The sequence below is a fragment of the Equus przewalskii genome, chromosome 5 (genome assembly GCF_037783145.1).
Source record: "Equus przewalskii isolate Varuska chromosome 5, EquPr2, whole genome shotgun sequence".
Classification (NCBI taxonomy): Eukaryota; Metazoa; Chordata; class Mammalia; order Perissodactyla; family Equidae; genus Equus; species Equus przewalskii.
In genome coordinates, this window is record NC_091835.1 from 60286897 (window position 1) to 60302318 (window position 15422).

Here is a 15422-nt window from a genome sequence, read left to right on the forward strand (position 1 = left end):
GGGTATTCCAAGAGGAAAAAGGAACTATGGAGACAAGGTTATTTCAAAGACAATGGGACAAAATTCACAGGGGTGAGGTGTTTCTGAGAACAGCACAGTATCTGTCATATAGCTTGTCCTCTAGCCTGAGGCATAAAACAAGAGAACAGCAGAAATTAGGTAAATAAAAATTAAAATCACTGTATCAGTAAAATCATTTGTGGGGTATTCATTGCATACAGGGGGCATCAGCAGCTTTGGTATCAGCAGAATTTGGCCTCAGTAAAAGGACGTGCCTGCTGCTTTGAAGGGCCTGGAGACGGTCTCCCTAGCTCAGGGAGCCGTGGCCCATGGTGTCCTCAGTCTGTGGTCAGCAGTAGACATCTTGCTTCTGCTGGGGAGAAACAGAGAGAATCCCTCCCTCACTTAATATTTATTGACTCTCTTTGTGAACTTAGCTAAACTCTTGGGATACTGGGGTGAGAAAAACTTCTAGAATATCATGGAGTTTATAATCCAATCAATAAAGAACAGAAAAAAATAAAGTAAACTCCCATTTGATAGCCAAAAGAATGCTTCAGGGGCCACATGTGATATACATCCCGGAGACTCTAGGCATATTTGGAGGAACACAAAGGCCCTGATGTTGGCCCAGAGCAGGTGACAGCTCCAGAGAATTGCTGTTTGCCTGCTATGAGTCTCTGTGGATCCCTAGTCTGGGGTGGCTGACAAAATGTGGGTATGTTTTATGATGTACAAATTAACTGTGTGGGGATCCAAATTTAGTTCTTAATTTTCAGACCAAGTCTTCTCATTTTGTTGTCTCTAAGTCATGAGTCAAAGTCAAAGAGACTCTTGTCTGAGGTTCTGAGATGCTCTTAGCCAAAGCAAATCCTAACAATCATTGCAGATCTGGGCCCCAGACCTGCCACGTTCTTGGGTGGTTCTTCCTTTACGTCTCTACAGAGTGACAGCTTTACATGGCCCAGGTCTTCCTGGTGAGAATCATCCATAAGTTATACAGGTATGTGTTTGAATCCCAGCTACACCTCTTACTTAGGCAATTTGTAACTTCTCTAAGACCATTTCTTGAATAACATGAGTAATACCTGCCTCATAGGGCTGTGGAGCTTGAACACATTATATATGTAAAATGTCTTGCATGAAGTAAGATTCATAGGTGCTCGGTAAATTTCGTCTCCCATTGTTTCAAACTGCCCCAGATCTCTTTATTTTCTAGGGAGCCATCTAAACTGTGGCAAGAAATCCTTCCTGCCCAACATAATCATTGTTGACGGCTGAGGAAAATGGCTTTAAGCTTTACCCAGGATGTTTTCATGACATCCTTGAGCCAGAAGTATGAAGCATCAATATCAGAGAAGCCCAGTCTCTCTGTCACGGTTAGTTCCACCTTTGCAAACTGTGATTTCTCTTTTTCTCTTTCTTCTTTCTGCTGTAGCAAGTGCTCTGGGCATCAAGATCTTAGCCTTTTAAAGAATTTTTTTTACTCCTCTTTGGGATCGTTTATAGAGAGAGAGAGAGAGAGAGAGAGAGAGTGTGTGTGTGTGTGTGTGTGTAGAGTGCATAACAATAAAAAAAACTGACCTAGCTTTTGCAGCCAGCATAACTTCTGTTACCACTTTCATCTTCTCAATTTCTCCTACTCTTTCCAGAGCTCTACTATGCAATATGGCGAAATGTGTATTTTTGTATTGTAAGGATCTGTTACTTACTTTTTTAGTATTCCTTTTTTTTAGCCTTGTTTCTAGAGATCTTCCTAAAGGACCTAATACATTTTGATTATAGAATCCCACTCGGGATGTTTATATTAATTTATTATTTAATTATTATTATTTTTTTACTGTTTAGACATCTTTCAGTTGCAACATTTGTACTAACCTGTTATATAAAAATGTCCTCTATCATTCTTTTCTGTTTATTCTTCAATCAGAAAAATAAAGGCAATAATTCCTTGATGCATTATCTAACTTCAAGATATTTTTACTTCTTTCTTTTTAAGCAACACAAATTTCCTTTCCAAAAAATTTTCTTTTCAAAAGATTCTTTAGTATCTTAATATTATTCCATGGTGAACATAGCACAAAACTTTTTGGTTAATCCCTGTCAATTGTTCAGCAATTGGATTGAGTTGCAGAATTTTGTCAGCAAGAGACTGACATGGCTGGGTATCCTTTCTATTCTATTATTCCCTCTGCAAACTTTTCATCTCAGCAGTATTTGGCAGTAGATATTGCAAGGAAAGAAGCTTATCTCACTTGCTCATAACCATCTTCCCAGTAGGTAGTGGGTGATCAATAAATATTTACTGCATGAGTAAATGAAGGGATGTAATGAGTAATGAAGTAATGAGTAAATGAAGGGATGAATTGATGTGCCTTTTAGGAAAGAATATGGTGGTCTTGACTGTCAATACATCAGAAGTTTTATTCTATTTTCTATAAAAATTTTCCCTTTCTGATCCTTTTCTTTTGGACTTGACTTAAACTGTTTTCTATATCTTGTTGTGATACTCTAATTATAGTCACCCTAGTTTGGCTCTGGTTTTGGGTGTGTCCCACAATTGATAATGGAAAGCTTAAAAGAATAAATGAAATTCAAGACAGAGAGAACCAGGAACAGTCTGGCTGGCTCTCTTCCAAGAGGTATTCTCCCAGAGGGCATGGCAAAACCCCTGGAATTGAAGGCCAAGATACCTGCCATAAATAGTCAACACATTTACTCTGAGTTTATTCAAGGGCATTCACATAAACCAAACTCACCATTCTAAGTAGTATAAAACAAAAACATTCATGTACAGATTTCAATAAGAAATATAACTGCCATGTGGACCAGAATACACATATCATCCTGCATAGTGTATTTCTTCCCTGTAATAATAACAAGCATAATAATAACTAAAATTTTTTGAGAAAACTACAAGGAAGTTAACTTGTAAACACTAGTTGCTCGTTGAATATTAAATTAGAAAAGTGACTAGATGATTTAAATGTCTAGAAGCCACAGGCTACCTAGCTAGGGTGAACCCCCATTCAACACAAATTTAAAATTTTCTTCTAATTGTCAACTCCAACACCTTTCCCACCCTTCACCCTCACAGATGACCTCACTCACCTTCTACCATTACAATGGGAGCTCTTCTTATTTCCTATTACTCCACCTACAAACTCACTGGCCTCCAATAGTGATGCCCTTTCCTCCTTCCTTAGGTTACTCTAAAAGCTTCCTGAGGTTAATTCCAACCCTGTTATTTATAATCTAGATCATACACCCAGAGTGCCTCCACTTGGAGTTCATTCAATAGATTATCTCCTCTCAGCCTTTCACTCTAAGATTCTTTATCATGAGACAATACAAAAAGCCCTATTCTTGTTGCCACCCCAACATCACCTCCAGGATGTACGCTTTTTGGGCCAGAGTTGAACTTTGAGTTGAACTCACTGTGTCCTGACCCTTCAGTTCTGGCTTCAGCTCACACCACTCTCCTGGTGTAGTTCTTGACAGGGGAGCCACCAATCTCTCTGCTGTGAATGCTGAGATGTGGTGGCACACTTGCCCCTTGAGCTCATCCTCTCCCTGGTCTCTCATTCATCATTCTCCACGAGTTTTCTTCCTAGCTCTTGGCTATTCTTTATCACTTTTTTCAACTTCTCATTTCCTGTCCCAAGTGTTCTTTTCCTACTCTACAGTTTTTTCTGGGAGATTTCATTTTTCCCTCTGGATCGTTTATTTTTAAGTTGAAGGCAAACCTATCCATAGCCCACATTTTCCTCTTAGCTCCTGACCTGTAGATACTACCAGTTACCACTTGCATGTACCGCAGGCATGTTAACAACTAAGATTCTATAATAATAACCAAGTTCAATTCATTCTGTGACTGAAATTTCTTTCAAATTCATCAACTGTTTTCTATCTCTACTGCCATGGCCTCATTCAGGCCACCATTATCTCTCTCCCGGAGTCCTTCAACAGTCTCCAAACACAATCTTCTTTCCCTCCAGTATTGTCCTTTCAGTCTCTTTTCTCACCCTCAAAGAATACCCCTGCCATAGTGATCACTTGAAAGCACAAATCTTTGTCCATCACTGTCTTAAGCAAAACTCTGCAGTGATGAACCTGTTGTTCTTAGATAAAGTCTAGAGTCCTTAACATGACTTACAAGACCCTTCATGATGTGGCCTTGGCTTACCTTCCCTACTTTATCTCCCACCTCTCTTGAAATCACACTATAAGTCGGCTACCAGATCTGCCTTGAGGACTGAAGGCTTTATTCTGCCAGCTACTGCAACTACTGTTTGCAGAAAGTCCTCAGCATCAGCCCTTTTCAGAATTGCCTTAGCTGAAGAGAATTCTCTCATACAACGTCATGCTCTTCCACATTCCAAGAATTGACTGGATCCAATGACTGGTCCACATGGAGTGATGAAGACCTAGTCCCATCGTCTCAACTTGACAACCCCAAGGGCCATGGCAGCTTCAGAGCTCCTAGTAGGTTTGGTGAGACTTCTGTTGAGACTGCATCACAGCCCAACTTCTCTCTCTGCTCAATCCTGCCTTATTCCCTTCCTTCCATACTCCCTAGTAAAGAGTACTCTATCATAAACCTCCCACACACTAATCTCTGTCTCAGAATCTGTTTCCTGAGGAACCTAACCTGCAACAACTCCCTGGTTTGCATTCCTGGCTCTTGCCATCCTGAATATTGTTGCGTTTCTGGAATGCCTGTCTTGCTCTGCCTTCCAGATTAGCAGAAAGCCTTCTCTCATCTTACTTTCCTATTCCCAAAAGTTTCCCTTTTTATTTTTTTTTAAAGATTTTATTTTTTTCCTTTTTCTCCCCAAAGCCCCCCAGTACATAGTTGTATATTCTTCCTTGTGGGTCCCTCCAGTTGTGGCATGTGGGACGCCGCCTCAGCATGGCTTGATGAGCAGTGCCATGTCCGCGCCCAGGACTCGAACTGACGAAACTCTGGGCCGCCTGCAGCGGAGCACGCGAACCCAACCACTCGGCCACGGGGCCAGCCCCAAAAGTTTCCCTTTTTAATGTCTTCCCATAGTAATCTATATGTCTCTCATTACACTGCTTATTACTCAGCACTATAACATCCCTAGATTGTAAACTCTATATTTATTTTCTCATCCTCAGTGCCTAGCACATAGCAGATGCTTAATAAACAACTGCTGAATTCATTCATTCACTCATCTTGGTAATGGAGTAGCTTCATCAGAGGGTGCAAAATCCAAAGGTCAAGACATGCTCTCCAATAGCACAGTCTGCTTTTGCTCCACTCTTCTACCAAAATTTATCTTAACGACCTCTCCTGAATGGCATTACTCATTTGCCTATTTTGTTCTTATTCTGTGCTTTCATTGTTGACTACCAGTCCCCTACAGATAAATGCATTTGTTCTTTAGAGATGTTAATATATTTAGTTAGCTAAATATAGTGTTACCAGCCTGGGTCATTTGTGTCTCTTTGAAGGGATTTTGAGATATTCTCTCATCTTTACTTTTGGTCTCATCTGCTTTTGTTGGTTTTATGCTTCAATTGTTTTTCTGAGTTCTTGTGGGGGTGGGGAGCTCTTCTCTGTCGTTCCCATGTTCTGGCTGCCAATAACAATATACCCCTATGGTGGAAAGGACTTTATAAACATTTTTTTCTCTTGGTTCTTTTTTCTGATTTGCAATGAAACAAATACATTTTCCAACTGTTGGCAGCAACTTAGGTTTTTTAGCAGGATTTTTATTTGTACATGGAAAGAAAAACAAATTGGGGAAAAGGTTACTGTGCCATGAAGAGAGAATAAGAGGCAAGAAGTAGATTCAGACTCTTCTTACAGATACTTACAATGTGAAACATAACACCTCATTAATATCCACAATACATGAAGACAGACTCCACTTGTGAAACACTCATCTGTTCCTGTTCCCAGCTCAGTGTGCGTGCGGCAATCCGGCTTCAGAGCTCCCCACTTTGCAGAATTGTTCTCATAAGATCTCTTCTGTTACCCAATCTGAAGAGCACTTTTCAGTCCTTCCTGCTCTTGACCTTAATGGTAAGCACTTCCCCGTTTACATACTTGCTTCCATTCTCCCCCTTTTCTCCTCTCACCTCCTCACTGTACCTCTTGGGCCTCTTCTTCCCCTTTCACTCCTTACATTCCAGGGTCCCCTCTCTTCCTTCCTTTACATGCACGGTGATTTCTTCCATCCCCAGGACTTTGTTAGGCAGTCTTAGATCGTTCTCTTTCTCTCATTAGAGCAATCACTCTGTTGTATTGCTTTACTATTTTTTGAATATCTGTCTCACTAGGCTGTGAGGTACTTCGCCATAGAGATTGTGTCTTTGAATCCCTAACACACAAGGCTGAACTCAAACACAGCAGGTACACAATAGTTGTGGACTTAATGACCGAATATCCTGGAATATGCTTGTTCTTATAGTCCAAATTTGCCTTCTTATTAATCTCAAAAAAGTACCCTAAATTAATTAAACAATCAAACTTTTAAATAGTCTAGAAAGATGTATTCTTCTTATTACACTTAAATAAAATCATCCACTTATGATAGTCATGTAAATTTCCCAGAAACTCTAGTACTAGTGCTGAAAGATACAATTGATATATATCTCTTCATTTGGAACATAAGCATGTATGTGCCTTTATTTTATAACTACCCTTGGTAGGGCTATGAAACTATGTTCTAAAGATACAGTTTAGTTATTGAGTTGAAAAACAATGTTTCTCCTAAAAAGATATTCAAGTTACTTTTTTTCCTATAAAGGAATGTAATAAAAAGATTCATCATCATTATTCTTATTCTTAATAGTATTTTACCAGTGGAGATTAAGTACAATGACTAATAATTCATTTTATTTAATCTAAGAAATATTTTTGATCACCTACAATATGCCCAGCAACATAAAGGCAATGTTCTATTTTGAGTGAAATAGACATTGGATTGGTTTTCTGTGATACTGTTTCTGTTTTCCTATGATACTCGCAGTATACACATGCACTTCTAAAAATTTTAAACTAGAATATAATAAAAATGTATGAATAAAGGAGACTACTTTCCTGAGCAAACGAAGCATGAAGACTGTGGATATTCTCCTGTTCTAATCTCAGAGTAACTCGAATTTGACTTTAATGAGAGATTATTTCAACTGATAGGAGACTATCACATCATAGGCACAATGTAATTTTTATCTCTAGTTCAGAAACCAGAAAAAAAGTTGCTTTCTGTACATATAAGGCGCAGATGATAAAGGGTAAGAGCAGATTCAGTGATTAGATAGCCTCTCTCTGGTTTAATGAAACTCACCTAAGAACAACAAAATGATGGAAAAAGTTTGGGCAGAGAGTCTGAGAACTTGGTGTCACAGAGTTCAGCTCTGCCTTTTTCGTGATGATTTTGAAAAGATCCTTTTACTCCTCTGGTCTTCCATTTCCACTCATTCAGTTATTCATCCAAGTAACAGATATTTATGGAATGGCTACTCTGTGCCAGGGACTGTCTTGGAGTGTAGGTATAGAACAAAATACAAGACGTCCTCATGGAATTTACAGCCATCAGTGAAGTATTTCTGAGACCCAGACTACATTACTTGGGTTATTGTTTGTGGGCTACGTAGACTTTTGAATTGTAGCATATCTCCAATGAGTCCACTGGAATCGAGTTTGCATTTTCCTGTTTTGCTTGTGCCATTTAAAATATGTTGCCTTATATTTATTAGTGTAGTAAGTCATATTTTCCAGATAAGTTTTCTACTTTTAAAGTAAAAGATTATATTTTACAAGTTTCTTTGCCTTATTTCTAATTATAATATAAATATAATTGCTGTGGAGAACTTGAAAAATACAGAACAATATAAAGAGCACAAAAATCACTTATAATCCAATCACCTAATAAGAATCATGTTTACATATATTCTTTTTATCTACTTTCAGTAGTTTCCTTAGGTGTGTACTTTTTTGGTTATTTTTGCAAAATTTGGATCAAAATTCTGTAATTTGGGGCTGGGCCCATGGCCGAGTCGTTAAGTTCACTTGCTCCGCTTCTGCGGCCTGGGGTTCACCAGTTCGGATCCTGGGTGTGGACCTACACACCACTCATCAGGCCATGCTATGGAGGCATCCCACATAGAAGAACTAGAATGACTTACAACTAGGATACACAACTATGTACTGTGGCTTTGGGGAGAAGAAACAATTATGCAATTTTATGTCATACTTTTACATATCATGAACAATTTATTATTTCCTCATATATAAATTCCCACACAAATTTCAATGACTTCTTTGCTAATTAATAAAAGGAATTAATTCATTGTTTTATTTATTATTTTGAGCACCAGTGGAGTTGAACATACATTTAATTATTTTTATTATAAAATAAGTTAAAAATACATAGTATAGCTAACAATATAATAAATATCCATGTACCCAACAATAAGCTTAAGGAAAAAAAGTTACAGATACACTTGTGCTCTCCAACGTATTCTTCCTGGACATGTTTCTACCTCCTTTTCCCCAGAGTTAACCACTAGCTAGAATTTATTATTCCTACACATAATTTTTATACTTTTACTACATATGTATATACCCCTAAAGTATATGCAACTTGGCATGTTTTATAGCATTAGAGTATTGATATCACAGTGGGACATATATCCTATGGCAACTTTTTAAAAGCCCAATATTATATTTTTTGCTATTTAGTCATGTTTGTACATGGAGCTCTAGTTCATTAATTTTCATAGATTTATACAAGTCCATTATATGGAGATAAGCAATTTAAGTGTTGATGAATATTCAAGTGGTTTTCATTTTCATTATAAGCAAAAAATGTTCCACTGAACATTATAGAAATTTCCTTATGCACGTGTGAGAGTTTCTCCAAGGAACGTTTTTGGAGTGAAGGTGCTGGGTCATCGGATACACACATCTTCAGCTCTACTAGGTTCTGCCATCTTGCTCTCCAGAGTGATTGTTCTGATTGACACTCCCACCAGTTCTGTATAAGTATTCTTCTTGCTCCACATCCCAGCCAATCACTGGTATCATCAAACTTTAAATTTTTGGTTAATCTGAGGGCTGTGAAATGACATAGCGTTATGGCTTTAATTTGCACTTCCCTGGTTACTAATGGCGTTGAGCATCTTTTGATAGATCTAATGGCATTTCCTCTTCTGGAAATTGCCTTGTATATTTTTGTTCCTATAAAAATTAGACTGTCTTTTCCTTTATAATTTGTGATAGTTCTTTTTACATTGTCTTATTAACGTTTTGTTGGTTACATGCATTGCAAAAATCTTCCAGCCTGTGGTCATCTTTTAACTTTGTTGGTGCAGTCTTTTCTATGCTGAGTTTTAAATTTTAATGTATCTGAATTTAACAATCTTTTCCTTTATGGGCTGTGATTTTTATGTCTTGTCTTTTCCAATGTTAGGGTCATAAAAAGGTCATTCCCCCCACCCCAAGAACTTTTAGTTTCACTTTTTACAAAAAAACGTGCAATTCACATGGCATGTATTGTTTTATATGGTGTGAAGTAGAGGTATGATTTGGTGGTTTTTCTACAATCCGTGGTCTCAGATTCATTTATCAAATAGTCTATTCTCTTCCCACTGATACACAATGCAACGTTTCTCATACATAATTTCCATATATGTAACGGTGTGTTTCTGGGTTCTCCATACTCTTTCATTGGTCATTTTGTATAGCTGTGCCAATAATATGCCAATTATTTTTTATAGTTTCATAGTAAGACTCAACACACTGCTTCATATGTTGTATAAATTATGCCTGGCATAAGGACACCAGGCTGAAGGGATGGGTGGAGTGTGAAATCCAAATCCTGCTTTGTATACCCAGGAACAGGGCTGTGTCTGCCTGGAAGGAGTGGCACCTTTTTCTAATTCACAGGAAGACATTGTCAGACACTTTTTTCTCCTCTGGGAAATTGACAGAGGCTAGTAGAGGTGCTGAATCAATGTCTAATCGGGCAATTCTCCCACTTCCTCTTTCTTCAAAAGTGTCTTGGTTGTTCTAGATCCTTCACCTTTGTTGAAATCTATAAAAAATCTTGCTGAGATTTTCATTAGACTTGTATTTTTTTCATTATTTTGTGGAGAACGGGCATCTTTTTGATATTTAATCTTCTCATTAATTGATATCACCTATCCATTTATTTATGCCTTGTTAATGCCTTTTAATATAGTTTAACAATTTCTTCAAAAAGATTTTAAAAATATTTTGTCAGATCTATTTGCAAGCTTTTCTGTCTCATTGTTATTGTGCTCAAACACACACAAAATTACATTTCACAACTGCGTGTTACTGATGTTTAGGAACACAATTTTTATATAACTATGAACATACTTTTCTTATACTTATTGTACATTCACAGTGAATTTCCTGTTCAAAATTTTAACCTATTTTTCTCCTTGGGCATCTATGGAGTATGTGTATGTAACCCACCCCCCATGATTTGCAAGAACTTTTGAAAGATTAAGGCTAATTGTTTTTTGTCATATATATTGCAACTTATTTTTAGTTTGCCATTTACTTTTTACTTTCCTTTTTTTTTCTTTGCAGGAAATTTAAACTTTTATGGAGTCACATATACCAACCTGGGGTTTCTTTCTCAGTCTTTATGTTTCTTCATATCAACATTAAATAACTATTAATCACATTTTCTTTTTAAAGTTATTCATTTATCTTTTTAATCCATATGGAATTTGTTTTGGTGTTTGCTGTAATTAGCAATGTCCATTTTATTTTTTTCTTCCCAGGAAGTTAGCCTAACATTCCAGCACCATTTTATTCTCTACCGAGTACTACCCACTACCTTTATCAAGAATTTGTGCCGGTGGCCTTCCTTTTCAGTCTTGTTATCTGAAGAGTTAATAAGTCTTGGGATTTTAGTCAATCAATTAAACATTTTTGAAAGCTAGGAGGATACTTTGCTCTACCACTGCAGTAGTCTGAGAGAATGCTCCCAACAGAGAATTCATGTTCCTACATCACCTACCTCCAGTCTGGCTAATATAGAATAGACAGTAAATAGGCAATAGACGGATGAAAGAATTGAGGAAAAGAGGAGACACATTTTGACTTAGATTTAGTTTCCTTTGGAAGGGAGCCAGGTTTTGATTTTTTGCAAGATAACAATCCAGTAGACTGGGAAGGAGAAACTGATGCAGAGGAACGGGAAGGAAGGCACGAAAGGGAGAATTCTTAGGACTGTCTGACATATTGATTGGCTAGTCAGAAGGTGAAACAAGTTCAGAAATCAGGCAGGAAGGATATTCTGCAGATACGATAAAGACGACAAGGTTGAGAATTTTTTGTTTTATTTTGTTTTGATTATGGAAAGTCTTATGCAGAGGAAATAGTACAACAGATCCCATGAATCCATCACCTATTTTCAACAATTATCAGTTCAAAAATTGGTATTGTTTCATCTCTACCTCCACCCATTTCACCCATTTCCCCACCAATGAATTACTTTGAAGCAAATCCTACGTATCCTATCAGTTCAACTGTAAGTAGTTTAGCATGTGTCTGTAAAAGATAAAAAGTCTTTATGACAACAAAACATATTCACAATATCCTGGTTGAAGTAGAATTTGTTATCTTACTAACTTAATGTATTAGGGAAACCTAGTTCATTTTGATTAAAGTGGTAGAGTGTAAAGAACCTTCCGCTTGAGTTAAGAGTTACCTGGGTTTTTAAGTTCAGGCCCTCAACTTTCCATCTGTGGGACTCCAACAATGCTCTTCGCTTAATTGTAAACCTGAATTTCCTCATTAGTAAAAGAAGGATGATAGTAGCTGTGTTATCCATTTCACAATTGTCATCAGAATGAGGTTAACAGAAGTGAAAACAAACACTGTAAAATTGTAAAGTACTAACTTCCAGTCTAATCACCTCCTTTGTAAAAGATCCCTAGGACAGATCATTTTAGGCAATAGATCGTTTTTGTCCAGCCTTGTCTACAGTGTTGCTTGCTTTGGTTTCTCTTCCCGAAAAACATTACTTTGGTACTTATTTTTTCCTTTAACTTTAGGGTTATAGATGCTCAGACTCATAAGCAATTTTGAATACCAAGAGAACAAAGTTTAGGATTCTATCTTTCACCTTTTCCGCTTTCACCCTTCCATTTCATTTACCTTGTGTTTCTCTTTAATTTTAACAGCACCGAGAACGAACTGATTACTTTTTGGTGTGCCCCAGTCATCAGGATCCCGCCGAGTGCAAACTCAAATTTTCAGAAGTTAATTTTAGTGGTCTTTTGGCCAACAGAGCTTCACATAACTAACAGAGAAAAAAATTTATTTCCTCCCCTAAAAAGAGCCACAGCAATCATGCAAAAGCATTTAGCTGGTACATTCTGATTGTAAAATCTCTCTCCATCCTTGGGGGGAAATTACTCATCTCCCTATAGGGGGAACTCTACAGAGACTGCTCTCCTAAAAGGCGCCAACTGGGCGGCGTCCTCTCTTCCCAACGCCCTGATTTCTTTTCTTAGATGTGGAGATAGGCGGCGGCTTTCATTTTTCTCCTTCCCAGTTCCCAGGCCTTCCGCGGGGCCGCAGGAGCCGGGGCTGGCGGTCGAGGCGGGTGGCGGGCCGGCTGCCGTCTGCGCGCCTCCTCCCGCCGCGGCGGGGCTCGGGGCCTGGGCGCTCGGCGGCGTCCGCTGAGTCAGTTTCTTCCTGCGCGACTCCCGGCTGCGCCGCCGCGGCGAGTGGGATCCGGTCCCGGCAGGCGGCGCCCGCCAGGGGCCCCGTCTCGGCCCGCGCGGGGTCCACGGTCACGGTCACCCCGGCCCGGCCCAGCCCTCTCTGCGGCCCGGCCGCCCACTACGGTTCTGCACGCCTTCCTTCCCTCGGCCGAGCCTCTCGCAGGCCCCTGAGCTCCTTTTTGGGGCCTGAGTGGGGGAGGAGGGACACAGGAGGAGGAGGGCTCGGGGAGAGGCAGGGCAGCGCGGGGCGGGGAGACGCCGCCTTCCTCTAAACAGGCGGGCGTGGGTGCCGATGCGGCCGGCGGCGAGCGCGGGCTGCGGGCAGTGAGCTGGGCTCGCCCCGGGAGCGGCGGCCCGCGCCCCTGCCCCTGCCCGGAGCAGCCGGCCTTGGCGCGGGCGGGCGGCCGGTTTGGAGCAGGGTCCATCATGGCCAGTGGCAGCTGTCAGGGGTGCGAGGAGGAGGACGAGGAAACTCTGAAGAAGTTGATAGTCAGGCTGAAGAATGTCCAGGAAGGAAAACAGATAGAGACGCTGGTCCAAATTCTGGAGGATATGCTGGTGTTTACGTACGCCGACCACGGTAATCATTTGCAAGGAGACTGTTCCTTTACCCCCTCCCCCCGCCTCTTTTGCAAACTTTCTCCCCAGCGCTTTGGAGCTGCGCAAACCTGGTCTCTTGAAGCCACAAACTCTCTACTTCTTAGGGCAGAAAGGGGCTGAGAATTCTAGGAAAGTCTTGCGCTCACTTCTTTTGCTTTCTCCCCCCCGCCTTTTTCAGACTCAAAAGGAGGGCCGTGAATCGTGACTTTGCTTCTTTTCCCTCACCCCCTTTCTTTTCCAGCCTCCAAGTTATTTCAAGGCAAAAATGTCCACGTGCCTCTGTTGATCGTCTTGGACTCGTACATGAGAGTCGCTAGTGTACAGCAGGTAAAGGCGTTGTTTTACTTCTCCCATTCCCCGTTCACTTTGGAAATAGATGTTTTCCCGTCAATGTTGTATCCCCAGACTTCTGGACTGTTTCTGAGATTTGGCTTGACAAACCGGTGACTGATTTTAAGATGGAAGCGTTGTCAAATCGTTATCAAATGTTCACGGCGTATGAGGGCCCAGTACGTGCTCGCTGATTGTCTGTAAGAAGTAACTTTATACGATTGACTGACAAAACATGGATGGTGGCGGCAGAGGAATAATAATGGGTTGAGTTTTCTGTTATTGGCTATATGAGTTCGTCACTGTTTAGATCAAATTAGCTAAGAATCTTCCCAATACACAGCATGTCCTAGAGGTGACACCATTGTGAATAATTTGGGAAAGGAGAATAATTAACAATAATAAAATTAATAAAATTAAGTAATTGGCAAACTCAGGTTTCAGGGCTTTCCTTTTTTTTTTAATTTGAAGACAGATGTCTCAACTTCTTTAGTTGTAGTATGCCTTGTTTTATCTAAAGAAAGTGATATTTTATGATTCCTCTATAAGTTTAATTTTATACTTTTCAACTGTTTTCATATAAAATGAATGTCAAAGCAAAACAGAGTCTGTCCCATAGGAAACCCAGAAATTTGCTGAATATCTTAGATGTATTAAAAAGGGAGCCCTAATTGATGATAATTAATGATTGATAATTGATGATAATTAAGGATGATTTAGAGTCAAAACAAGATCACTGCCTATCGTGTGAACTTCCTTTGTAGATTTTGAGATTTAAAGAACTGAAATCGTTTTTTGTCATTTGCATGTTAAGTCCTGGAGGGAAAGAGAGTTGAACTTTAAACTCTATCAGGATGCAGTCAGAAAGTCAATGTTTCTTAATATGTGCTTGAGAATGTAGACAGATGTGAAAATTATCTGGATCCCTAAATCTGTGTCTATCTGTCTTTATCTTTTTATCTCTGTAACCAACTATATCTAGTTTGGGTGAACCATATACCTAGCTTCTTTTATATAAGGATATTTATATCTGGGATAAATGGTTACTTTTATTTTTTCTTTAACTGAGATATTTCCCATCTGACTATTGATTTTTAGGCTGTTAGCATACACTGTGAGAAGATGAAGTCATGATAAAGACACTGCTCTTTTTAGCACCCAATGTCTGAATTTGCCCATGGAATATGAGTCACTTTTTCGCACTGGCCCATTGTGCTTGCTCTTCTCCACCCACATAATCCCCTCTTACTTGCCTGTGCTTTGGTGTTCAAAAGTGCCTGGTCTGGCAGCCTCCATTCCCTGCACTCCGTGCTAGACTTGAGAACTCAGAGGAGCTTGGAATAGGACCACCTCCTAATTCTTCTTTATTTTAGAAACTGCCCAGGCCTGGGCATGTTTGGAGTACTTATGAGTGTCACTCAGTATCCTTGCCCAGTTAGTACCAGAGACAAAGTATGCAAGAAAATAAGGAATTGTCTTCTGAATTGGTAATTTAATGGAATTGAATTGTTAGTTTCAGCACCCTATATGTATTAGTCTGCCAAGAGCATGATGTAGATTACATCACTTGATTCTCACTGGGATCTCACTGCCCCCCTGGATATCTCACTGGCTATTTTTCCCTCGGAGTAAGTAGCTCATTTAGGATCACAGAGCTAGGGGCAGAGCCAGGACTCAAGTCTTCTCACATCTTCGAAATCTCTTGCCGTCATACAATCCTCTAGCTGCTGAATTCACAAGCTTTTCAT

General features: G+C 39.6%; 1 protein-coding gene across 3 annotated transcripts in view; it reads left to right on the plus strand.

Annotated features, from left to right (window-relative positions):
• The first annotated feature begins 12802 nt into the window (after window positions 1-12802).
• LRRK2 (leucine rich repeat kinase 2) overlaps window positions 12803-15422 on the plus strand; it is a 134361-nt gene continuing 131741 nt past the window's right edge. For 2 of the 3 annotated variants that reach the window (XR_011540042.1, XM_070619406.1), the window contains exons 1-2: window positions 12993-13324; window positions 13586-13671. Coding sequence is in view for 2 of the 3 variants with exons in the window: in XM_070619406.1 (XP_070475507.1) it covers window positions 13171-13324; window positions 13586-13671 (240 nt within the window). In the remaining variant the exon portion in view is untranslated. Of the gene's footprint in view, window positions 13325-13585; window positions 13672-15422 lie in introns of all 3 variants that reach the window. The other variant, XM_070619407.1, reaches the window with a different exon arrangement.